Source organism: Thunnus maccoyii, chromosome 15 (assembly GCF_910596095.1).
Source record: "Thunnus maccoyii chromosome 15, fThuMac1.1, whole genome shotgun sequence".
Lineage (NCBI taxonomy): Eukaryota > Metazoa > Chordata > Actinopteri > Scombriformes > Scombridae > Thunnus > Thunnus maccoyii.
The window spans coordinates 21,005,363-21,032,196 of NC_056547.1; the positions used below are offsets into that span (position 1 = coordinate 21,005,363).

The following is a 26,834-nucleotide window of genomic DNA, read 5'->3' on the forward strand; positions in this document are numbered from 1 at the left end:
ATATATATCAAAGTTTTACTATAATACTTGTATCCATCTAATATACATAAAAATAGAGACACTGACATAGGAAATGATAATGACAGACAACTTTTGGTTAGATGAAATACTGTAGACCCACCACTGTAAGCCCTGTAGGTTATCCTATGGACAATAATATGCATAACTCATTAGGCTATTTGGTAAAACATCTACAAGAAATTTGATTGGATGAAAACATTGGACAAAATGTATTTTGCAAAACAATCTATGTGTGGTCATTTTCGGGAACTGTCGTCACCATGGTGAGCTGTCATCATGGACCCGGATTCTTCTTACGTCGTACTGACGCCAGACACTTCGCGCTGCGTTCGCGGGATCCAGGTAAAACTCGGACATCCAAACTACATACTCGCAAATTTGATTTTGACACAAGGGATGTGTGTAGACTAGAGAGCAACAACAGCTGCTGTTTCCATTTATCTGTTTTTTTTTCTGAATTCATAAATTAAGTGAAACTGAGCCAAAAAGGCCCACGGCTGAGAGGCAAAATAGGAATTACACATTGATAAAGCAGGATATAAGCTAGGTTATGATATTTTATTTGTTTAAAATGCTGTCAGGAAGGCTATATCACTTTATTAGGGCGTGCTTATGCTTCCTCCGAATAAAAAATGACACAATTCTTCTTCAAAATAACATACTTATTGCCCATACCCTAAGTTTACCCAACTCTCAAAAAAAGACAAACATTTTGAGAATGTTATAATGGATATAAATAGGTTTTTGCTTGTTCTCACAATAGTCTCAGAATTAGATCGCACATGTACACAAAAAATTAGCTGATTTTCCCAGTTGTATTTACCGGTGTTTAACGTGCCATGAACTTGCGCTGCCTCGTAGCTGATATTTCCGACAGTGCCTGATGGCATCCAATAACTGAGAAGGCTCCTCCCCAACAACAGTCCCCGACCTCCGACGAGAATCCAAGCTGCCACATTGAAGAGGAACAAAAAAGGCGACCTGACAGCGGTTTCTGCACTCCCTCCACTTTCTCCGGGGTTGTCACGGGATTTCAATGTTCAGCCTGCTCTTTGTAAGTAGCAAATAACCTAACTAACTAACTAAAACTGACCTCTTGTAACTTGTCTCTGTTGCGATCGTGTACAATTGCAAACACCGCAGATCCCCAAGAGCCTGGATAAAGTTAGTACATGTTGTGAGGTGATAAGCACAACACAAGTGAGCTAAAGTAAGTTGTACGTTAGCCTACGAGTGGTTGTCTTGAGTAGATGAGCCACACTAGTTAACGGCAGCCCTCAGAGCAATGCTCGGACGGCTACAACGTCGACAAACGAAGATTTGTTCAAATTGTGTTAACCTATACTATTATCAACCCGTATTATTTTGCCACCCTTTTGTGGGTTAACTCTAACGTGGCAAGTGTTAACGTTATCTCTAAACTGGTTACTAAACGTTGCTGTGAGCTGAGCTAGCCTGCTAGCTAATGTAGCTACGTTAGCTGTGTTACTAGGACTGAGGCTATTTCCTAGAAGAAGAAGAAAAAAAATCGGACTAGCGTTACGGCCACTAGTATCAGCTTTTATTTAGAATTTGAACACAGCACATTAGATGTTCTATAGCGCAATGTTATTGTCCAAACTGAACGTCGTTCGCAATTTCACAAAATGAGAGCTAACGTTACCCTTAGCTTTACAATGAAGCTCTTGGTTAATCAGTAAAGGTAGCATTTCTCATGGACAACATCTAGCTTAACGTTAACCAATGCTTTGGTTGACGTTTTATCTGCGGTCTTGGCTGACGTTCACGACCATTTTGACGTTTAAAATATAACCAGTGCTTGTGTTTTACAGTATTTTGAGCTTATTTTGGCAGTGGTCTCGACAGACGTCGGTAGCTGTGAAAAGCTTGGCTAATAGAGGTAGATAGCTACTGAGCTAACTGCCTTCCGCCCTTTGTGACAAATCTTGACCCAGAGCATGGTTGACCCATTTATTTTAAGCCATATGCCTTGCTAACACTTGAATAACAAAGCCAAGCAGTTCATAACCCGATATTTCCTGTCTGTTACACGGACTTGGGTGCCCGTTTGCATTGTGAAATTGTCTATTGTTAACTAGCCGGTTTTACTCGGTAAAGTCGCCAGCCTTCCATGCAGAAATGTAGCCAACACTGGGGTTAGGTGGGCCTATAATTTAGCCTTGTCTGGTTTCCTAAAAACAGAAAGCGCCCAGCCATTTAGCCATGTGGGCTGAAGTGAAATGAGGAAATGCACTTGGGGAGGAAGTTGACTAGAGCAGCTGTGACACTAAAGGCCGCAGCACATTCCCATGCCTCTCAGTTTTCAATTTATGACCTTACAATGGTTTGAGTCTCCCCTCTGGTAATAATTTCTAGTGTGTAGCAAATACAAATGAATGGCTTTGGAAACTCCTACTAACATGGGCGGATGAGTCAATCAGTAACTGGTGTAACAGGTAAGCTAATTATACATTGCTGCTTATGAGTCACTGCAAGGTGACCTAATTTGCCTACTGAAGGGTCAGAAGATGATACTTGTTATTGCAATTAGTTATCAAAACAAACTAAAGGTTTGACAATTTATGGGAGAAGTAACAGAATATATACTTATAAGTCTTATATTTTTACGTAAATCAGGGAATTGTACCACTTCAGGTAATTCGAGTTTAGATGTGTCACTATTAACCCACTTTGGAGAATAGTGATACACGCTTCATGAAACACTTGGATTTCACAACTATTACACATGAGCACTTTGAGCCTTTTACGGTCTATTCACATTTTATTGTGGAAGTAGGTCACTCATACTGGTGATCTGCTTTATATTACAGCTAATTGACACATGATGCACAGCCCAATCTAGAAATAGCATAGCTCTGCTCAGTCCACTTAGAGCAGTGCGCAGTCCACAGCCTGCAGCTAAAGGCAGACCTTTACAGTGGGAGGCCCTCATTCATAAGATAGCACACAGCAAGTCAAACTCCTATTGCTCTACCTGTGTTTCCAGTCTTTGAGTTGTGTTTATTTATTTTGGTGCATGTTTGTGAGCTATGAAATTGCACGGCTAAGCCTAGCCTTTGTTGTGCTGTATTGTTGTTGGACTTAGATGAAACATTCTTCATGTCTGTCTGTAATACCTCTCTCTATATATATGCATAACTTAGAAGTATTTGTGTTTGAAGGAAGTCATAATTAAAATTGAAACCACACTTGCATTTTGAGAATGTATATTTCCTTTTTGCAAAAAGCTGGACAAGTCACCTCTTAAAGGTCTGACTGATGGCATCAGCTTGATTTGCATTGGTGGCTTCTGCACATGATTAAATGGGTGTATGTGTGTGTTAAAATGAAGGTGTTAAGTAGTGAGTCTAAATCTAGCTGGATGTCTACATGATTTTTTACACCAATTAAAGGGTGGTTCTTCTGTGTACAAGTGGCATAAAGAAAGGCAGTGTGACAAGAAGGGAAGTTCTCAGCCTTGGTTACCGTAACTGTGAAAGGTGAACCCAGTGTACAGTAACATGACGCCAGCATATCAAGGAGGGTTACCGGGGGAGAAGAACACCTATGTTGTAGCCTGCTGGCATTCGGCCCATCTAGCCACAGGGTGGCTGTGAGTGTTGAAAGGTCGGGTTGAAGAGGTCTGTTCCACAGTGACTGGCTTAACAGATTTAGCCAATTTAAAATCTAGTTTTGCCCCTGGGTGTCTGGCTGTGGTAAGAATGGAACATAAGCTCTGGTTTTACTATGTGTTAGCTTGCTAAGACCCCTGGCTCCAAAACAATTTTGTTGTGTTGAAATCAGCCCAAAGTGGAAAGCTAGGATTAGATGCCCACACTTTTTGTTCTTATTTCAAACCATTAAGTAAAAAGCCATATATAATTATGCATTAGTAGCCATGGGCACCTTGTGTATTTCTTGTGCTGTGTGTTGGTTAATGAATCATGCCCTGGTCGGCACGGTGTTCGTTTACTGTTGTTGCCACAGCACTGGAATAAAGCAAAGGCACAGGCTCTGTGGCACTGGCAGTGTCTGACAGATTGACAACTCTTCTAGATGCTGCTGCAAGGCTGCGTACTGAAACTATAGCAACAGGTAGGAATAGGATCTTCCTTTTGTTCTTAGTGTTTTCAGCTACCTTGTCTAGCTACAGCTGCCAGAGCTGCAGTAACAGTTGAAAACAGTCCTCTGCCAAAACATGCTATAGTAAAAGGTGTTGTTATTGTTATTAGAGCTGTTGTTTGTAGGCGTACGGATCTGTTCACCTTCACTGATCCAGAAAGTGTTCTAGTTTTGAAGCAACTATAGTTTAGAAAATGCTGGGTTATTGCACACGAACAAGCTGTGTTTTGCTATTACCTAGGCACTGTTTTGTTTCTCACTGTAGCCTTTCTTCATTTCCGTAAGCGGCTTATTAAACGCATGAAATGTGTGACTACTTCCACAACATGACCTCAAGCTGTTCATTGTGGCCATAATCGAAAAAAGATGGATTTACTACCAGCAGCTGATCTAAGATCACAGGGTGTATTTAACACTTCTGGTAAGCAAGTTGGATTTCACAGGTTAAAGTTCCTAGATCAGTGCATATGGGCAGCTGTCTCCTCTGAACCCTGACCCTCCTCAGTGCTGCAACCTCCTGCTGCTTTTTCAGCTTTGCTCTGTGAATGTTTAAAGAGAGCACCATTGCTCTTCTCTGATCTCTTCACAGGGGACACCTAAATTCCCTACAGTAGCACTTGTTGCTACCGCTGAGATAATTGTTGGTATGGCAACAGGCATCCCCTGATGCTGCTGTCAGAAGGCCAAGTTGGTCTCCAAATGTCAGAAGAATTGATGTCGCAGTGGGACTCTGCACCCCTCGGCAAAAAATGTGAGCAGACATTCTCTTGTCTGGGTTTTTCTGCTGCTGAGTGTCTCCTGTGCTGAAACTTATTTTCATTTAGACTTTTATTGGAATATTTGGTTGATTTCAGTCATTTTAAATGTCTGAAATTGACTGTAGTTCATATTCCAGACATCTGAATAATTGGATTTACCCACCGTCAGACATATCTACATAGTACAAAAACTGTCTCTATGAAACTAGTTAAGCTTTACAGGAAGTGTCTGTGAGTTATTTGCCAGAACAGCATTAACTGTAAACTGGAATGTGGAAGGAACACTTTGTTTTCTGATCAGCAGCATAGCTGTGCAGATCTTTGCTTTGCCAGCTAATTTCTTGCTAAATCTATTTCAGTACAGATTGTCTGTGCTTACTTGATTTGTTGGCAAACAGGTAAAGGTGAAGCTCACTGTCATGATGTACTGCACGTGTCCGGCTAGGCTGGGAGATGTCGTCCTGGAGCCGATTTAGGATTGTGACATGAGATTATGTCATATTAAAAGAGCTCAGAGACTGATGGAGATAGTCCCTCGACCCATATTCCAGACCAAGATAGGAATTTTAGAAATGGCAGTATAATTTAAAAACATTTAACAATTAGTGATACATATAACATGAATATAAACAATTTCCTTAGAACACTGAAACATGCTGATAAAAGTGCTGCTGTGGGCAGATGAAAAGCTATACTGTACGAGTAGTATCCTCCTCCCCTCAAACCCTCTCACCTTAATGTGAGAATTAATTGCGACATCACATCCGTGGTTATTCTGAGTGGAGGAGTTTCAACAGTCATTTGGTGATCCATTGAAGCTTTAGGAAAATGTTCAGACGACTTGAGCTCAAACAGGTGTTCCAGTCACTTGAGCTCTTACTAGGGATGTCCCAAGTTTCTTTTTTAATATCTAAACTAAACTGTAAACAAACAGTTTATTTGCTAGTTAAATTTTATAGGACTGGTATAAAAATATCCTTCTCCATATCACACTGTTATATGGAGAAAGCAAACTTTTTAAAGAATTTTTTGTCCTCTTCTGTGCCTCTCCCTGCGATAACAGCGATCATAACATTGCTGCTGTATTTTGTATCTTGAACAAAACTATGTCAAAATATATAGCTAACATTTGATATTTTGCCCATGTTAAAGCCTACATTTGGCAGGAACACTTGTCAGTGTTGAGTCCTTACCTAAGGCTCCTTTGTCAGCAGAGAATCTGTTTTTCTTTGTGTTCGCACTCCTAACCCTCATTCAAATTATAGTCAAATGTAAGTGTTATGTCAGACTTTGTTATTCTTTCAAATGCAATTGTTCAGGTGCTGGTGTTTAATTCTGTGTAAAAGTGTGATTAAAAGTGCAACTAGGCCACAGAGGGGACAGAATAGGCCTTTGTTTGGATATATTTTCCTCTTTTCATTCCCATTTCTAAGGTAGTGAGCCCTGGTCTCTTTCAGTCCTTTCCAGAGACGGATCAGTCCTTGTCCCCCTCGCCCTCCCCCTCAGTGCTATCAGAGGCCTTTGATCGTCACACTGGTTATCTGTGCTCACTCAGAGGCTGCAAAGCGGTGTGATAAGTGGGCTTTGCCATGTGTGACTGCGTGCGTAGGGGGTGTTTGTCTGTTCATGGAAATAAGGGTGGGGGTTTGCATATTCTCTCACCTACCCAGCCCCGTTTACACGGACACAAGAAGCCTGAACAACAAGTACTCCGCAGGAAGATTAGCTCCTGTCCTCTGGGGACAGAGAGAGGTAACCTGTTGTGCTGAATAGGTGATAGAACGAAGATATCCATTTACCAGAATGTCAACAACATTTAGCCGAAGAATAAACAACTACCTTCATATATTTTTAAATCATTATAAGTTTATGACATTTTCAGTAAAATAATTAGTGTTTTTCTCAATTTGCAGAGGAACATGGACTGCAGATAGTCTAATAACACAATAAATATAGCCTTGGCAGAGCATTGCAAGCTCTAAAAGCCAATAACAGAGCAAATATAATATATACTGTTAAATTGCACACCCACTCACAGCAACTTAACATAACGAGCTACTGTTGATGAGGAATACAGTAACTGATAAGTGGATCTAATCAGGAAGCTGTAAAACATGAGCACACCTCACAGTTGTGTTACACAGCCTCTATCATAAAGACATGGTTTTGCTGTCCCAATTCTGACAAACCACACAACAGGAATTTATCATATATGCAGATGGCATGTTTTACAACATGGAAGAAATGCAAAAAATGTTTTATCTATGCTTGACCAGATGGTTTCTAGAGAATTAACCACTGTCTTCCCTTTTCATATTTCAAATGAAAGCTAGTTGACTGGCCTTTTATGGTTCAGGCATGCCAACAGAGTCATGAGTCTTTTAGGGAAACAATCTAGCAGTTAAGCTACCTTAAGTCTTTAAAGCATATTAATATTTTAAGCTGGTCAACTTAAAAGCTCTGCATCTGTACCTCAGAGTCAGGTTATTCTCGTCAGTGCAAATATGGGGCCTCATGTTATCATACCTTTTTTTTTTTTTAAAGTCTGTATTTAAAAACCATCAGTGCGTTTAACATTTATTTTAACCAGCTGGATTTAATTTAAAAATATATGCTCTTTTGCACTTAAATGAGCTTTCTGCATTCTTTGAGGTTTAGTTCAAGCCAAAATGCTTTTAAAATTCAAAGTAGTTAATGTGGGAAATACACTCTGGTTTTTGCTCTGCTTGAGCATTCTTATTAAGACTCACCTGCACCTTAGTACAGCATTCCTGTCATGTCAGTGGACAATCTAACGCTAAGCCATTCGTCAGTGCTGTCGGCTTTGATGTTTCACCGCTTTATTGCATGCCCTCTGTAAGGAGTTTCACTATTATTTAGAACAGATTAAAAGCATCAAGCAAGGCTAGGTGACACGTTGTGGTGAATCTGTAAACCTTTTGAAAGGTCTGCCATGGCTGGACAAATCTAACTTGTAGGCAGCCTTGAGGCTTTTTGTGAGCCTGCTGGGAGAGAGTGTTGCATTTATAGAGGGTCATTCTTTACCCCCAACCTATTTCTAGGCTTGATCAAACACAGTCCACCCACATACATGCTGCAAGAGGAGGGCTGTTTCTTTCTTTACAAGGAAGTGTAAAAGGAAAGTCAGTCTATATAATGGTTTTTAACAGTATACTCTTTGCGTTGCTGTTGAGGTTGACATTTTGTCAACTATGCAAGATCTAAGTATTACTGTCATTTGATACCAAAGAATTTGGTTAACAGATTTTTAATAGTACCCCTGCATTTCCTGAGTACACTGTCAAATTCTTGTAGCTCTATTGCCACATTTGAATTTCGGACTGATAATCATGTGCTTTGTCTTCCACTGAGGAAAAGACTTGCCCTGTGGTGTGTTTTCGGGTCCGTTTCAAAGTGCTACTACCCGAAGCGGGGAGTCTGTATATCTTACAGGCCTGCAGTAATAGCCCTGTGAAAAACACAGGTTTATTATATTTCAAACCGAGACAGCCACAAGCCTGAGTCAGATTGTTACGCAGGTAAACGCAGACATGACCAGTTGTGACTCACGTCACAATTATAAGGCTCTGATTAGGTGACCAGACCGGAAAGGCAGGTAGCTTATTATTTTGCTCGTATTCACTGATAATTTTCAATTTTAAATCATACATGCACGTACATACTAAAAGTTCCTTTTCATGAAAATGCACAAAATTTCCAATTTAGAGCTGTTGTGCAACCACATTCACTGTACACCCTTTTAGACCTGGACAAAAAAATAACTCATTTTGGATTTGAAATGTACCTCAGTTCGACCTGGTAACAAACAAAACGTCAGACTGTGTCTTTTAAGCATTTTCCCCAATATTGGGTAGTATTTAGCTATTGTTTTTGAAGACACAGCCAGAGGCCAATTTCCAGATACATGTACTGGCAAATGTGTCTTAATTCTGTTTTTTGGTTGTTGTTTTTTTTCATACATTGGATTTTATTCTTTGTTTTATTATTTCATTCATCATCATCAGCTTGAAAATACCACTAACTTTCTAGATTTGGCTAAAATGGCATACACTAGAGCTGCTGCTGTACTGATTTTTTTTTCCTCACCGCACAAAGTAATGAAGCCATTCAAACTGTCACAGCAACTGCAATAAAAAAAATAATAAACCTCAGATGTTATAAAATAATTGGTGCCTAAATATCGTATTGGCCCGAATATAAGGCTACCCTGATTTGAATATAACTTACTTCATATTATAGTTACATACTCACACACTCTCCTACCAGGCTCTTGGAAGCAGTCAAAAATGATTTTCTCTGGTAGTTAGCATTTATACGACTGCCTGTTTGTCCTTTTTAGCTCCTTATAATCTGTGACAGTGGTGTTTGGCAGCTTGATATATTCTGTTTCTGCAGTAGAGACGTCAGAATATGCTTTGGACTTATTTTCACTTGTGATGATTTTATTTCCTCTGTGGCAAAAAAACACGTGACATGAACCTTCAGAAACTCCTGCAGGTTAAAATGGACTAACGAAACACCTTTAGGGCTGACTGACTCTAACGCACTAAACAGACTTTAAGACACTCGCTAGCCTAGCAACATTAAGGCTACAAACAACCCATAATGCAACTCTCTGTGTAGGAGTCGGTTTTACATCAGTACTTACTTCAAGTACTTCAAAAGAATATCTGATGTTGTGAACACGTAATTGTCTAGACTATTCCAGTGTTGTCATTAAGAGGCCGACTTTGCAGCAGGAATATTGGTCGGCATTTAGCAGGCACATCATTCTTTATGTCAAGCCTGAGAGAATAAATAATGTCCCATCACTTGAGCCGCTCACTTGGTTGTGAAGTGGTCATCAGCTTGAGTCTGCAGTGGGCATGACGTGATTGCGTTACCACGGTAATGCAGTAACCACAGCAGTTCTACTGTACACTTACTTGTTGTGCTACATAATGGTGCTAAAGAAACTGTCAAAATTAAATAAATAATTCATAAGTTGGCTTGAACAACCTAGCTAAAACCCTCATCAGAAAAGTATAACCTACAGAACAGCATGTTTTGTTTTTTGTTTTTTTTTTAAGTGTAAAAAAAGTGTTTTCCCTATATTCATTCTGCAGTGGCAGTAGAATTATGAGCACAGCTGCCAGAATTTCACAATCATTAATGTCAACGGGCTATTAATAATTTTCCCACATTTCCCACATGATAACGCCCTGCGTTTTCATGGAATTGTTTTTAGTCATCGACTAGTGCATGAAATCCCAGAATCCTCCCTTTCCTCATTCTTCAAAGGACATCAACATGAAAGGTACTATTATAAGAGTAGCGTAGCTCCTTTAAGGAATAGGGCAGTGCGTAATGTGTGTGTGCATAGCGAGTGTGTGGTGGTGTAGTGGTGTGTGGTGGAGTGAGCATGAGAGAGCGAGCAGCAGAAAAGTGACGGTGAATGCGAGCGGAGCAGAGGAAAAGGTTAGCAGTTGTCAGTCTGGCAGTAAATGTACAGCACAGACTACAGTGTGTCAGTTAATAAATGCTGCAGCTTCTCAAGACAAAGAAAGGTCTCGTCTGTTGTTTCCTAAACTACTGGAAAAGTGAAGGGGGTTAGCCCCGAAGTTAGCGACAATGGGTTAGGCCAACCCCAGGATTTCACCGGGTGCGTGTGTGCAGTGTCCTGGCTCCGACGCAGTTTTGCTTTGTACTCTGCACAGCGCCCTATTCCACCGGGAGTGTGTTAGAAGTGAAGCGAAGAGCGTCTTCACTGCAGAGAAGCCATCTGCCGTTAAAAGTCAGTTGCACTCCTACTACATTAATTACAGCAGCCTAGTCAAAGCTGATAAAGTGCCTTAAGGCTACCATAATTACTGCAGTAGCAGGGCAACTAAACTGCCAAATTTTGTTAACTTGCTCAGCTTTCGTTGATTTTGTCATTTTCCTTGATTTTTGTGCTTCTACTATGGTAAAGTAGGCTACGTAGTTAAATGCTTTCTTTATTCGTCTGTTTTAATTGTGTTTATTGTTGATATATACGACCAGGAGTCTGCACGGGGTGTTTTATTTTGAAAATTGACCGGCTGCTCAATGTTGTTTCTGTGCCTGACTTCCTGCCTAGAGCGATCTGCTCTGTGCTGCTTGACGCGGCCTCCTTAAAAAAATAGACGAGGCACCTATCTTTAGTGCAGCGCAGCGGAGAACCACTTCTGGGACGCTTTGACTAGAGTGGCTGCGATCAGCTCCGGCGGCCGCGTTGGAGCCGGAACACGGCGCACACACGCCCGGTGGAATTTAGGGGTAACCTGACCAGGCTCACTTAAGGTGGATTGACCTTTAAGGTGGACCAGGTATTCTCATTTTAATGTCAATCTCAGCTGAGACCAAACAATAAAAACTCCCAAGTTTTTCTCTTCCTGCCCTAATGGCAGGTGAGGTAAAAGTGCTGTGTTGAATAAAGGCGTAACAGTCCTTCCCAGATCCATGACTACGTTCTAAGAAAGCCATAGGCAGGCACATTATCTGAAATCAGTCAACAAAGCATGAGGCCACACAGAATCTACTGACTTGAAGTATCACTTTCAGCCCAATGCTCTTGTTTTCATATCCGAGGAGTGTGCAGCTCATGGGAGGCACAGCAACAGTTTAGGATCTCTGTTGGAGTTCACTTTTGCATTTAAGCCTCTATCTCTCAAATGCTGTCTTGTCCAGGCATGCCTGGGGATTTTAGTGTCTTGCTTGTTACACTAGTTAAACTGGTGAGGCTCAGAGAAAAGAGTAAAAGCTTAACTATTGTAGCTTATTGTAGTTTTGTGTGTGCGTGTTTGCTTTCTTGCTTGGCTGTCTGTTTTTCTTTGTGTGTGTTCAAGCATGACTGATGGTAAGGGTGAGTTGTGCACACCACTTCCTTTATGTGTGCAATGTTTGCTGAATGCTGTGGTGACCTGTCACCATACCCCACGTTGACAGACCCCTTTAATCTTGGACTATGTCCCAGGACTCCATAGCAGGCTTTTGTCTTTTATTAAGCATGCAGTTAATTCTCCTATCTTGTGACCCACTATGGGCTTTGAATGTTACATTAAGCACATTTTCAGACTTGGCCCAAATAAATTTGTTTGAGAGATGTTAATGAAGTTTTACTTTCATACACAAAAGTCCTGACCTGTGGATTGATTGTGCAACAGGCATCCATGGCAACAGAGTATGCCTAGTACATTACATTTGTAAACACTGAAAATGCTTTTGTAATACTGTTACTTGGGTCCTGCTAACATGCAGAAAGATGAAAAACAGTCATGCCTGGGTGATGCAGCCACACCTTCACACTAAGATAATTTCTCATTTTTCATTACAGCTCAGGCTTTCACTTGATGTGTGTTTTGTGCTGTGGTTCAATGCATGTATTCACACCATGACAGTGAACTCATTGCAGTGATCAGCCACTGAAGAGTACCGGATACTTTCAACCAATCACATTAATTAGCTTAAAGTACCAAGGTTTGAGAAAATGCCTTTGCATCCAGAACTCCTCTCCAATTAGCCCAAGTGTGAAAAATGCCCCGAAAAGTAGGCGTGTGTGTGTCTGCCAGTAGGTCTGTTCATATAAAGTTGGCCTCTGCTCAACATTTCCCTGTCACCAAGTCATTGAGATCTCCCAACCAGCCGTTGTTTTTTTTTTTTCCTCTCTCTCCATTTGAAATGAATGAGTTGCAGTTTCTTCATCTCTTATTGGCACTGTTGGTGTGAGCACACAGTTAGGTTTAGGACAGTTCCAATTTGAGGTGAGATCCGCCCACCCAGACTATCAGCAGCATTGACGTCACTGCAAGCAGCCAGCTGGACTATTGGGCAGGTGTGATCCTCTGCTTTATCTCAGCCATAGTTACTGCCAAACTCCTAGCTTCTTTCTTTAGTCCTTTGCTTGTCTTCGTAACTTTTTGCTTTCATTCTCCCTTTTGTTTAACTTTGCCGATCCACTGGTCTTTTTGTCCACATTATACATTTCCCTCAGATCTCACCGCCATATTTTGTTCTCCCTGTCCTCCTTGACATTTTCAAGCGTATCATTTATCTTTTATTTAGCACTCACAGAGGCCACAGGAATGAAAACATACTTCTGTGACACTTGGCCCCATTTCTTTTCACACTGATGGATTCATTGTTTGTGTGTGTGTGTGTGTGTGTGTGTGTGTGTGTGTGTGTGTGTGTGTGTGTGTGTGTGTTTGTTTGCAACTTTCATTGTTGTCCCCGTGATTCTCCTCAGTGAGTCTCAGATCAGTGCCAGCTATATCAGACAGCTAAAAGGAGAATGCAATACTTCTCTGTCACATCGTATTCATGCAAGTGTGTATTTGTTTATGGAAGCGTACAGTTTGAGTGAGACACTAAAAAGGGAAGTGTGAGCGCTAAGTGTAGCAAGCAGGTGGTTTTGTAGGGCATGGGTGTCAGGGCCTTTATCTTTCCCGTGCCGTCCATGCTCCTCCCACTCGAAGGAGAACCGGGCTTCTTCGCTCCTGCCCTCCTTCCCTCCTCACTGTCCATCCTGCCACAGATGACAAGCGCTCCCCCTTTGCTCCTTGACTCGGCTCCCACACAGCAAATTAGCCCTCCAGCTGCTTCAAGGCAGTACAGTCTGGTCATGCCCAGTCTGAATCCAGACAAAACATCAGTGAGACTCAGGCACAACCTCAGACAACCAGACAGGGTTGCATGTAATACTAACATCTTTCACAAGGGAGGAAGAAGATGTACTCAGACATTCCACATTGTGTGTAAAAGTCTGACATTTTGCCACTATGCCCTTCCAGTTTGAATATTCCACATCCAGACATTTGGGCTCATTTGCTTGTGTGTGCGTGTATGTGTTTTTCTTTCTAATTATAGAACAACCCCCTTGCCCTTGTGGCAAATACATCACCCCTCATGACTATGTACATTGTGTACATAGTGTATGTATATGCTAGTGGTGGGAGAGTGCTAGACATAGGCCACCTGACAGCTATCAGGTGTCCACAAGACCTTCCCACAGCCTTAGGTCTACAATTATGGAGACTCATGGCAGTGAAATCCTTAACACACTGAAAAGCTTTCAATCTGCACTCCCACTGTAGCTGTTTACTCTGTCTCCATGCAACGTAGCTGTGATAAGTTTACAACCCCAACTGGCAGTGTTTCAATCTGTTGCTGATATTATAAGTTATTTTAAGGGAAAATATTAAAACATACAAGCTACAACCATATAAACATTGCTTCATTGCTTAAAAGTAAATCACAGTACAATTGGATTTTTTTCCCCCCCCCAATTGTATTGCTTTAAAACCGGACATGTCTTTATACTTTGTAAGGCAGACTGATGAATCATCCTAAAATGATGAGTTAGCAGTTGCAGGATACCCATGCCCTGGTTCCCATTCTTTTGTGACTTTATCACCTGTTTAGGTTTGCGTGTCCTTTACTGTTCTGAGATACTGTGGCCCTTATCAGCTAGTACTGCTACTCTCTGCTCTCTCACACTTCCCATTTCACTCTCGTTCTCTTTCTGTTCTTTCTCTTTAGTCACCGCAGAGCCGTTTTCTCATATGAACTCCGGAAAGTGTCCAGAGAATCAGGTCTGGACATTGTCTGGTGTTGCCCTTTCAGACATGTGGCACACATCAGGAGATTGTCCGTGTCAGACACGTTTTCACCTACTGGAAATACTCCGTTTGGTTTAGGTGAGGGGTGGCACCCGGGGTAGGAGGGCGAGCATGAGGCAGGCCATGATGTAAAAAGTATGCACAGTCACGGAGTCGGTTTGTGATTTGGTCATAAACAACCAAGTCTCTTGCCGTTCCTTGAATTTGTCTGACGATTTTGGCATCGGCCCTTACCAAAACAAGTTCCCGAATCTCATCATCTCTGCACTTAAACCCTTCTTCTTCACGGATGATTTCATTCTTCCGGTTTTGCACCAGTTGCATGATAGAAACATCATCAACATGCCCACTTGCTCACTGTGAATTCTCCAGAAAATGATAAGCTGTATTCATAAATGGGCACAATCGGACTTTATATTACAGACTATATACTAGGGAGTGGGCAGGGTAAAGTCCGTTTAATGTTCGGTCCAACTGATTCAGACATTTGCGTTCTCAGATACAGCTCCTCTGGGTAATGGCTGGATAACTTCAGGGTTTCAGTGCATGAAAGGGGCTTAGGTTTCTGGGAGAGGCCAGCTGATTTGGGAAGCTCTCCCTATCAACTCTCAGCTAGTCCCCCTCTCCACTCTTTCCCCCTCCCTCCTCTTGTAGCACAACTCCAACAGTAGAGCACGTGACGAGGAACAGGGCACTAAGGGAGCTTTCTCTGGGCCACTGCGTGGGCCTCTGCTGTTACTTAGTGACCTTTCTCCCAGTTTTATATATATGTTTGTACATAGACACACATGCACAAAAGACTCGATGTAACCAAAATAATTTTTTTTTTTTTAACTTGGATATCTATTTAGCTGAGGTGTACCCACCACAGCTGGGTAACTGATTCCACAACAAGAAAAGGTGTTTGTGTTAACTCAGTTATTACTGAAGTGAATAGTTGGTTAACTGATTGGTGAAAATTAATCTGCAACAGTTTTGATAATTAACTAATTGTTTGTTTGTTTTTTAGCAAAAATTGACTGGTTCTGGGTTCTCAAATGTGAACATTTTCTCTTTTCTTAGTCTCATATGATGGTGAACTGGATTTGTTTGGATCTGTAATTGTTCAGACAAAGCAAGACATTTGAAGATGCCACCATCTGCTCTAAGAAGTTGTAATTGGTATTTTTCACTGTTTGCTCCGTTCAACATTTTAAAGCTCAATTAATAAATATTTATTGAGAAAGTAATCACTAGGGAAAATAGTGTTTAGTAGCAGCCCTAAACTTTATCTGTCCTTAAGGGCACCTGCCACTGTAACTGTCTTTTACTACCCTGAACTATACTATGACATTTGGGGTGATGGTGTACAAGGATTTCAAAATTGGGCTTTTACATTTCATCCCTGTATTTAGGGCTGTATTTTGGATGGTGACATTGAACTTCATTTGGTTTATGTGTCTATTTATACAAAGATAGGAATGGTGCTGGTGATTGATTGAGCTGGTGTTGGTGATTGAATACAAAATACTTTTTTTTTAATGAGTTGGAAGACTTAAAATGTAGTTATTGTCAAAATTGTAAAATTATTTCCTGTGTCTCAGCTGAAGATTGATGACTTATCTACAATTTTAAAAGCTTTTGTACACTTAGCTTCTTGTTTCCTGTGTGGTTTAACATAGTTTTGCTACCACAAACAGATCTGGTGTGTGTGTGTGTGTGTTTGTTGTGTTCCTTCTGCATCTGTGCAGCATGTAACTGCAGAATCAGCTTGCAAATTTGAGTGATTTGCATGTGTTCCCGACAGTGTTGTGATGATTGCAAGCTGCAGGGCAGGCCAGATGCTGCCAGTATACCCACTTCCCTATTGACAAGCTCACAGACCTTTAGTCATTTAGTCATCTGCAGTGAATGTCTCAATCATCACATTACCAGACATACATGTTGGACTTGAACAGTTTTTACATTTGTGAGGCTGAAGCTTTTTTTTTTTTTTTTTATTATTATTATTTTTTTTAGCATTTCTGCTTAAAAAATGACTCAACAATTAATAGTTACCAATTCATTTTTCTTTGATTGACCATTCAATTAATTGACTAATTATTCCAGCTCTGCCAGTTTTGACGTTGATATTGTGTTCTGGACTGGTCTGCCTTATTGGCTTTTTTTGTAGCCCTGCTAGTCGCTACATGGAATCTATGAAGTTACTTAATGCATCCGGGCAACCGTCCGCAGCTCAGTTGCTTTTCATCACTTAGCATAAGCTGTCATTGTGGTGTCCTTGGTGTGTCGGGTGGTTTTTTTTTTCTTCAGTGTTTCCCTCATGTATGTCTCTCTTAACTGTCTGAATTTCTGCACTTTAGGCCGCGTTAACTGAAAAAAGCCCAGCGTTAAAACAGTAAAGGAGCCTTAGGTGATGGGGGCGTGTTGTTTGAGGTACCGGTGAGACAATGAAATATGATCCCGGTTTGTAATACTCACAGACAGGATTTTTCAACTCTGGAAAGTTATCTCACCGGCAACTGTTTCATCTTTCGTCGCACCGATCAGGAAGGCGTTCACGTTACAAAGTAATCCAACAGGAGTGTGCACTTGCATGTATTTGATCGGTCAACTCAGTGCCTTGCCGAATGATTTTGTTATGGCAAAAGCTGAGTCTGATTCAGCTTTTTGCCGGACTGAGCCGTCTGCGGTGGCACCCTCGCTGCGTAAATGTACTCTCCCCATTCAAATGAATATGAGGGCTGGATTTTTTTTACACAGAACTGATGTCGGTCTGGACGCCCCCTTATGTCTCCTGTCCTTTCTCCACAGCAAGGTTTCACAGGTGAAAAGCACATGGTAACTGTCCATTCTCTTGGCTTTGTCCATCCTTTACATTTCTGGAATATAGAAGATGGTGAAAACAGTCCTTAGAAGCTTATTTACCCTTTGTCCAAGCTCCACTTGTCTGCACACAGCAATGCCACATTATATTTAGTACTGCTCAGAGGTGGTAATTAAAGGTGTCATGGAAGGATAGCGGCCATCAAAAGAAAAAATCAAGGCTGTTTTGAGTGCCCTTGTGGCTGTTGCCAAGTGTAAAAGATGGAGAGGAGAAAAGCAGGCAGAGCAAGCAAAGTAGAAATTAAGAGAGCAGAGTGGGTTGATACATCCCTTTGACAACGGCTCTGTGGTTGACAGTTAATTGAGAGGATAAGTGACAGCGGGGTAGTTGGTGGGAGCAAGACAAAAAGAAGAGAGAGGTTTTGTGGTTTTGGAAGAGTGGCTTTGGGTTGCAAAATGATAAGTCTTTTAGCTGGCTCTTTACTTTTATTTATTTACTTTTTTTTTTTTTAAGCCATGCTAGAAGCAAAGCAGGTGGGGAGGAGAGACAAAATAAAAATGGCGTACACCTTCATGCGCTAAAGGTAGATATACTAAGTAAATCGTGTCTGAATTAAATAGGAAGGAAGAAATAGAGACAAAGAGAGCACAGAGACTCTTGTGTCAGTCTCAAGGAGGTGAAAACGGGGAGCGTGGGACTGAAATGCTCGGCCTGTTTGAAGCTTTGCCCACCCTGTAATCCTCACCTTGTGACTACTGCCTGTGACACGGTGCTAAAGTCCAAGCCCTTTCTCTCTGTTTCCCTCCTACCACCTTGTGTGTGTGTAGTGATATCCATCTCTCTTCATCCACTTTTTCCTCTACTCCCCCTCCCTCCCATGTTGCTCTGAGATGGTTCCAGCCAGTTTGTGGCGGCTGGGTTTAGACTGTCATGGACTTGGCACAGTTTGACTGACTGCTCCCGGATAGTTACAGACCAGACATTACCTGTTCTGTAAGACACTTGTGTGAAGTGTGTGTGTGTGCGCGCTCAAAACTGTTCATATTGTTAGTTTCCATTTTTGTGGCAGGTGGTGAAATGACAGTGATGTAACCCAAAGGTGTAGTCAGCTCACTGCAGACTCATAACAGAGGCTGTAAGGAAGAGGAAGTTCTGGTGGTGGAGTTTCTGGACACTGGATTTAGAGTTAAATGTCCAGAAAGCGGAAACTTCAGAGGTTCAGAGGGCTAATTAAACTTTTAAGTTTAAGATGTAACTGTCTTCTCCCAGTGTGACCACAACTTTGAGCATGCAGCAGGTTGTGTTTCAGTGAATCAAGAAGACTGGTTTAAATACAGGTTGGAAAAAGGATTGCGGAAATAAAGGTTGATGTATCAGGTGTGGATAGGGGCGGAATGATTTGAGGAAAACATTGTGCGATTTTTTTTTTTTTTTTTTTTCTGATCGATATTGCAATTGAAATTATTTTATGTTAAACTTCAGGCTTGTGTTGGTGATCACTTAGACCATTAATATACAAAAAGCAACGGCCAAAATTTGTTATTTGCCATCTCACGGAATCACCGTGCATGAACATTAGCTGAGTAAAGTTTACTGGAGACAGTTGTCATTACAGCTGCTTAAATCAATGGCTGCTGGCCTGAATGTTCACTTGCCACATCTTCTTAAGACTCATTGAATTATGTAATTAAAATTGCAGCTCTTACAATTTGGAAAATTGCACCATTGCAAAATTGCATCATTGCAAAATTGCGATTTTGACATAAAAACGATAAATTGTTCATCCCTATATGTTTGTGAATTGTATTATCACACAACCTCACTCTCTCCTTCTTTCTCCTCTCTTGGCAGGGTTTCTGTGTTGACTTGAGCCGTACCTATATGGCGTGTGTGAGCGGAGAATTTTGCCAGGCACAGCACCTCACCTCTGTGGAGAAGTGAATCGGCCGCCCCCCGAGGGACTACGCTACCCAGAAACCCCCCTGACTGCCAGCACACTAGGAACTGCTGACTCTTCCAAAGGCCCTCCCCCCTCTCCCCCCCCGGGATATTGCGTAGTCCTTGGCCCGACTGCCCTGCCGTGTCCCAACCAATACGAAAGATCTTTGCTTTCCACTTTCTCCTCGAACAGCCAATCACAAACAGCTCTCCTGAATGGGGTAAACTGATTGGATGACTCCTGGATAGTCTCTCCATCTTTTTTTTCTTTTTTTATTCTTTTAAATTTTTTGGTTTGGTGTTATTTCATTTTTTATTTTTATTTTTTACATCCCGGAGTACTGTGGACTAGTTTATTCCTTTTTGTTCCCCTTCTCTGTGTACATCACCCCCCCATAGTTGAACACCTGTTGTCCTCCTGACCATCCTTCTACACGTGTTGTCATTTTTATTTATTCAACCCTTTCCTCAATACATAAATCCTAGCAGTCTTTGCTGACTTCTGAGCCAAAAAGTCGCTTTTGTTTTGTAAGAGTATTGTATTGTAATTGTTTTTTAAGCCGTCTCGCCAACATGAACCGCCCCGCTGCAGTCGAGATCACCTACGAGTGCATGAGGTTCCTCATCACCCACAACCCCACCAACGCCACGCTCAACAAATTCACTGAGGTATGCCCTCATCTTTGTATTTTGATATCTGTGTACATCCGCTTGTAATCTATCTGTCTAAAACCCTCTCTTTGATGCCTGCCAGGAGCTGAAAAAGTTTGAGGTGAACACGCTGGTGAGAGTTTGTGATGCCACCTACGATAAGGCTCCAGTAGAGAAGGAGGGGATACAGGTCTTGGTAAGAGTACACACACACACACACACACACACAGACCATTTGTGGCAGCCTTTTAGTCTACATTTATTCTTTCTTACATACACACTCACACACACATTCTTTCTCTTTCTTTGTGTGTGCATGTTCTGCCTGCAGGACTGGCCTTTCGATGATGGCGCCCCTCCTCCCACCCAGATTGTGGACGACTGGCTCAAGCTGCTCAACAACAAGTTTCGAGAGGAACCCGGCTGCTGCATTGCTGTGCACTGTGTGGCAGGGCTTGGCCGGTGAGTTTCTTGTAGTGATGATTTGTCTAGAGATGTGACAGTAACTCAGGAGGCACACTGTCTGATTTGTTGTATGTTATGGTCCAAAACTCCCTCTGCTACTTACCCAACTAACTGTCTTGAGTCCTTACTGTAACATAAACTGTGATATGGATCAGGTAGTGACATAAAATGGATGTTTCAGTACAACAAAGCCAGATATCCACATAGGATAGGAACAGGACAGGAAAGGCAAGTGTGTGGACCATTCATCCAGTGATTTTCCATTCATACATTTTCCGCCTCTTATCTGAATCCGAGTCACGACAGCAGCAGACCCAGACACCTTTCTTCCCAGCCACGTCCTTCAGCTGCTACTGGGGCATCCCAAGGCGTTCCCTGTCCAAGTAATCCCTCCAGCTGGATGTGTCTGGAATACCTCCACACGGCAGTTTCCAGGGGGTGCTTGAACCACCTTAAAGGATAGGTTCACAATTTTTCAAGTCTTTAAACAATAATCACATTGAGACATATTTTTTCTTGCTATAATCATTCCTCCTGCTCATAGTGGCCATTAAGAGATCCTTTTATAAGTGATGGGGGACAAAATCCACAGCCCTCCTTCTGTGCAAAATGTATTGAAAGTTTATTTGAAGCTAATATGGTGCATCAGCCAGCCAAATTAGTCAAATCAAGTTGACATCTTTCAAAGTTACTGTCTGTTTAGTGCTAAATTACCTCTATTTGTTACAATCCTTCAACTGCAGCTGAACAGGAAAATATTGTCTGTCTTTTTACTAAAAAGACTGTAACTGTGGAAAATATCCACTTTTTCTGACCACTTTCTCTGACTAACTCAGACTGAAGCCTCATATTATCTTCAGAAAAACCTTTTAAATACATTTTTGCTTAAAACAAGGACTGTGGATTTTGTTCCCCATCACTTAGATTGTAAGTACATTTGGAGAAGATCTTCTAATAGTCAGTATGAACAAGAGAAATGATTACAGAAAGAAAAACCTCTTTCTATGTACATATGGGCACCTATCTATTGTTTGAAATCAGATTTGAAAAACTGTGAACTTATCCTTAACTGGCTGCTTTTTTTTTTTAATCATCAAACAAATCAATCATGTCAATGATACACGGTAGCCGCATTTGGTTTATATTATACTTCGAGGTCAGAAACACCACCTGGGAGGCGTCGACACAAACTGAGTATCAGACCCTCAGCAGTACCCACAAGGTCTTCCATAGTTCTGGCTGTTTTCTCTGTAATGTAGCCTATTTAACCTAATCTCTCATCCTCTGTTCCACTTCCTGTTTGTATTAACTGGTTAGTGTGATGTTGCTGTTTGGGTGTGCTCAGACCAGAGTCCATTTCATTTCTCTTGCCTCAAAGTGACTCCAGAGAGATGTGGGCCTAGAGTAATCAGGCTCCACTCACACACAGTCTTTTCCTGTCCAAAGGACAGGGTCCATGGAACACTTGTATTAATTAAACGTTATGGGTATTTACGTAAGTCTGCTCCTCTTTTAATCTCTCTATTGTCTAGCCCTACTCTCAGCCCCTCCTACTAGCTTTGCCACTTTTCACTCCTTCACTCAGTATAGGTCACACAACTCACGCTAGGTTGGCTGGGTGTTAAACGGAACATGCTGCACTGTACTGGTGTCTGTCCCACCCTGTGTCTCCCTGTAAATACACCCTGGTGATTCATTCAGTATCTTGAATGTCGCCTCCTCCTAGCGCAGGGGGCTCCATAAATAGACAATCAGCTGGTTAGGTTGCCTATCAGTAGTGATAACAGTCTGTTGTCATTGCTTCCGCAGACTTGAAAAGGAAAAGCAACTCCATTTGCATGTGATCTGTCCGTTAGTCATGAGGTTGCACAGGCGATGTGCAGATATGCTCATATTCACAGAGCAATGTGACAGTGAATTACAAATGAGTTATGCCGAATAACAGTGTGTGAAAGTGTGAAAACAAAGAAGGCAGAAGCACATGACATAGGCGAGCTAGTGTGAAACTGTATTTCCTGACCACAAAGGCACAATAAGCCAATCAGTTCTCAATGGCTTCCAGCGTTTTGCATCGCTGCGGCATTCCAGAGGTTTTATAATTCCCACTATTGGTTAGACTGGCATTTTCAGAATTCATCCTCTCTTCTTCCCTGTCCAGTGTTTACTGCAGTCATCTGGGTTTTCCATAGTGCTTCGGCCTGATCTACTTTACACCAGCCAGCTTTCTCTTAAGGCCCGCAGTGTGTAGGCTGCAGCCTTGTTGTTGTTGTTTGTCCTTTCTTGAACAATATTCTCACCCCTCCTGTCACACTATCGCACAGTTTTTTTTTTCCTTCTCGTTTTCGGTCTGTCCTTCCTCTCTCACATGCTGTCCCTCGTGAATTTTGTGTGAGAGAAAACCCATTCAATGAAATGCTTTGTCAGCACCAAGATTTGACCTGCCAAGCGGTCTAGAAAGTTGTTTTTTTTTTTTTTTCTTTTTTTTTTTTTTTTACATTTATTTATTTTTTCTCACTCTTATCTCTTTCTGGTGAGAAATGAGAAGGTTGTCTTACTGTAACTTATCACTGTAACTTTTGTGTGTGTGGCTGAGGGTGTGAGCTCAGTGCCCCAGCAGGGCAACGGTGAACTTGTGCACCCCTGTTGATTTCCCAGGCCTGTTTCCCAGGTTTAGACCCCCCCTTCCTCCTCCTCCTCCTCCTCCACCATATTACTATGGAACCATGTGAACCTTGGCATTTAATCTTCTGTTCTCCTTTTTCTCCTTCTTTGATTCTCTCGCTGTCTCCTTCAACTGGTCCACTGGATTTCTTTACCTCTCAGAGCTCCAGTCTTGGTGGCCTTAGCCCTTATTGAGTGCGGGATGAAGTATGAGGATGCTGTGCAGTTCATAAGGCAGTAAGTACCCTCCCTGTTTTTTTTGACTTTACAGCTTTAATAAAGTCTTAAAGGGGCTCTGTGGAGTTTTCTTGTAAACAAACAAAAGTTCAATTGTTGCTCACCAAAACTCATTGTGTTTATCATTGAGGTCTGACAAAAGTATTGAATGTGTTTCTTCCCTCAAACATTTGCAAAACAGACTTTTAAAACCTGCTTTGTTTACATTCATGTTTATTAGTTTACAGGCCTCCTCTTCCCTCCTCCCTGTAGATCAGTGTGTAGAATATTGTGAAATCATTGGCAGACGTGTGTATCATGTTTACCTGCTTGCACATGGGAGCATGAGGCAGACAGAACGGGAACCCACTCGTAAAAACTGCTCCATTGCGCAACTAGAGGTCAGAAACTCCACAGGGTACCCTTAAGTCAGTAAATGGTGCAGTTTGTGGGAATAAAAACAAGGTGCATTTCTTTTTTTAAAATTTTTTAATTTTTTTTATTTTTTTGCATTTTCAGAGCACTAGGAAATTGTAACTGTAATTGCAGAGTCTGGTAGCACCACTAGAAAGAAAGCTTGTACCCTGCAAAATGCCTGATGTTAATTAAGACGGTAATGCTGTAGTGTGTTAAGTACAGTGTGCTCTTTGCACTCTTTTCTGGATATCATTGTTTTAAATCCCTGCCCTCCTTTTTTTCTCTCTCTCTGCATTTCATAGGAAGAGACGTGGAGCCTTCAACTCCAAACAGCTTCTTTACCTCGAGAAATACAGACCCAAAATGCGTCTGCGGTTCAAGGATACCAACGGCCACAACTGCTGCGTGCAGTAGGCTACCTGTCAGTGCATCTTTCTATGCGCATCCAGTGGGGAATCTTCCAACAAGGGGAGATAAAAAAAAAAAAAAAAATGAAGAGAGTGCTATCAGTAATTATTGTGATGATTTGTTAACACTGAGTCATGGTTAATTGATCAGAGAGCAAGCAAGTGATCGAATGAATGAATCCAGATCTGGGGATCCACCAGCCGAACCAATGAATGGAAGGTCAAAGCACACAGATAGGCCCGCTTCCCGGTTATACTGTCAACCACGGGCCAGAATTTTTCAACTTGAGTCCATCCTGTTTCTTTTCTCTTTTTTTGTTTCAGTTGTAATCATGGGATAACATTTTTCCATTTTGTGAATTTTTTTTTTTTTTACACAAACAGTGGTCATGAAAAGATGTAATGTAAAATGATATTCTGATTTTTATTTCCACAAATTATTGATATTAAGATTGGGCCAGAATAATGTATCTTTTAAAAATATTTTAAACTTTGAACACACATTGTGACTGTCCATTTTGGTATTGGGGTGTTGCGCTTTTTTTTTTTTTTTTTTTTTTTTTTTTTTTTTTTTTTTTTGCACAAAAACTAAAAGGTTCACCTGAACATGCAGTAATGTTTTCCTTTTACCCTTCACTTGCTTAAAGTCACTTTCAGTTTAGGGGTTCACTGAGTTTGAATATGTCTGCAATATTTATTCACAAGATGATATGTGTGGCAGTTATGAGTTTGGCAGGGGCAAGGACACTTTGTTATCCAATAGTTTTGTTGTTTTTTTTTTTTTTTTAACCTCCGAGAGCCATGTTTTTTTTTTTTTTTTTTTTTAAATCTTGTTGGAGTGCAATAATCAGTCCACCTCAGAAAAGCCCACCAAACCCTGCTGACATCCTATACACAGACAGACACACAAATGCACACACGCACACACACACACACACACACACACAGACACACACACGCACACACTTAAGATACACATCCGGGCAGTTAAACAGGAAAAACTTGGCAACCTCTATGATAGGTACTTCTGCTTTCATTCATTCTCCTTAACGGGGCAACAATAGGACTTCCCTAATTATGCATATTTAAACTCATATACAGTGGATATAAGAAGTCTACACACTCGTATGAAATTGCAGGTTTTTGAAATGTAAAGACAGAAATAACAACAATGTAAATGTTAGACTTGTTCCATCTTTAATGTGATTTTCCAACAAACGAAAATCCTTAGAAAAAACAAATAGTTAATTATTAGGAACATTTTAAATCAATTTAAAAAAACTACAACACCCTGATTGCATGAGTCTGCACACCTTCTCATAATGGGGGCTCCAGCTGTGTTCAGAGTTAGCCAATCACATTCAAAATCATGCCTGTAGGTAAATTGCATACACCTGCCATCAATGAAAGTGATTCTGATTAAGACCAGATTCAAGTCAACTGTTGCTGTAAGATTTGCTTGTGTGTTTGGGGTTGCATCCTACGGGGAGAGCCATGGTCCGCAAAGAGTTACCAAAGAAACTGCAAGATCTAATTGTAGAAGAGTACAAATTAGGAGAGGAATATGAAAGAATATCGAAGGCATTGGATGTACCTGTCAAAACCATTATCAATACGGGAGAAAAAGTCGCACCACAGAGACATAGCAAAGATCATGACGACCCTCCAAAGTTGATGAGAGGACGAGGAGAAAAATTATCAAGGAGGCTACCAACAGGCCAAAGGCAACATTGAAGGAACTACAGGAATTTCTGGCAGGTGCTGATCGCTCCTTTCATATAACCACCATCTCCCGTATTCTGCACAAGTCTGAGATATGGGGTAGGGTGGCAAAACGGAAATATTTTCTTACAAAAAGGAATATCTAAGCCCATCTGAATTATGCTGAAAGATGCATTCAGTCACCCCAAACCATGTGGGAAAATGTGTTATGGTCTGATGAGAACTTTTCGGCCTTAATTCTAAAAGATTTGTTTGGCGCAAAGCCAGTACTGCTCATCATCCAAGGAACACCATACCAACTGAATGCTTTGGGGCTGCTTCTCTCAGCTGGTTTAGGAGCTTTGGTCAAGATAGACAGGATAATGAATAGCTCCAAATATCAAGATATTTTGGCACAAAACCTGCTGGCCTCTGTCAGAAAGCTGAAGATGAAGAGGAATTTCACATTCCAACATGACAATGACCCAAAGCACATATCCAAGTTGACCAAGGCATGGCTTCAGAAAAGGAAAATCAAAGTCCTGGAATGACCCAGTCAGAGCCCAGACCTCAGTCCCATTGTAAACATGTGGAATGACCTAAAGAGAGCTGTACACAGGAGATCCCCTCTCAATTGAAGAAACTTGTACTTTTTTGCAAAGAAGAGTGGGATAAAATTCTTAAGTCTAGATGTGTTAAGTTAATAGAAACTTACTCCGAAAGACTTGACACTGTAATAAATGCAAAAGGTGCTTCCACAAGTATAAATTGGGCAGGCTGTGCAGATTTATGTAATCAGAGTGTTTGGTTTTTTCCTCTGGATTCTTGTTTGTTGGAAGATCACATTAAAGATGGAACAAGTCTGACATTTACATTGTTGTAACTTCTGTCTTCACGCTTAAAAACCTGCAATTTCATAAGGGTGTGTAGACTTTTTATATTCACTGTACACAGAGCCTAAGATCCAATCTGAAAGGCAAGGTGGAGAAGAATGAAAATGGTCAGTTTTTTATTGTCGTACCCATTTTGAAAACAT

The 26,834-nt window shown here is 41.3% G+C and overlaps 1 protein-coding gene across 2 annotated transcripts; it reads left to right on the forward strand.

The window, feature by feature from the left end:
- Positions 1-918: 918 nt before the first annotated feature.
- On the forward strand, positions 919-26,670 carry ptp4a2b (protein tyrosine phosphatase 4A2b). Of its 2 annotated transcripts, none has more exons than XM_042435353.1 (7): positions 919-1,075; positions 19,194-19,501; positions 19,841-19,949; positions 20,035-20,127; positions 20,263-20,393; positions 23,220-23,294; positions 23,993-26,670. In XM_042435353.1, the coding sequence occupies exons 2-7, from the start codon at positions 19,497-19,499 to the stop codon at positions 24,102-24,104; spliced, it is 525 nt and encodes a 174-aa protein (XP_042291287.1). In that variant the 5' UTR covers positions 919-1,075; positions 19,194-19,496; the 3' UTR covers positions 24,105-26,670. The 2 variants fall into 2 exon arrangements, with proteins under 2 accessions (XP_042291287.1, XP_042291288.1); XM_042435354.1 differs by lacking the exon at positions 919-1,075 and adding an exon at positions 1,621-2,477.
- Positions 26,671-26,834: the final 164 nt, after the last annotated feature.

Bases quoted from the DNA above. Each gene is read 5' to 3' on its own strand.
- ptp4a2b (XM_042435353.1), top strand. The intron at 20,394-23,219 runs GTGAGTTTCTTG...TTTACCTCTCAG, and splicing joins TGTGTGGCAGGGCTTGGCCG to AGCTCCAGTCTTGGTGGCCT. The intron at 23,295-23,992 runs GTAAGTACCCTC...TGCATTTCATAG, and splicing joins GCTGTGCAGTTCATAAGGCA to GAAGAGACGTGGAGCCTTCA.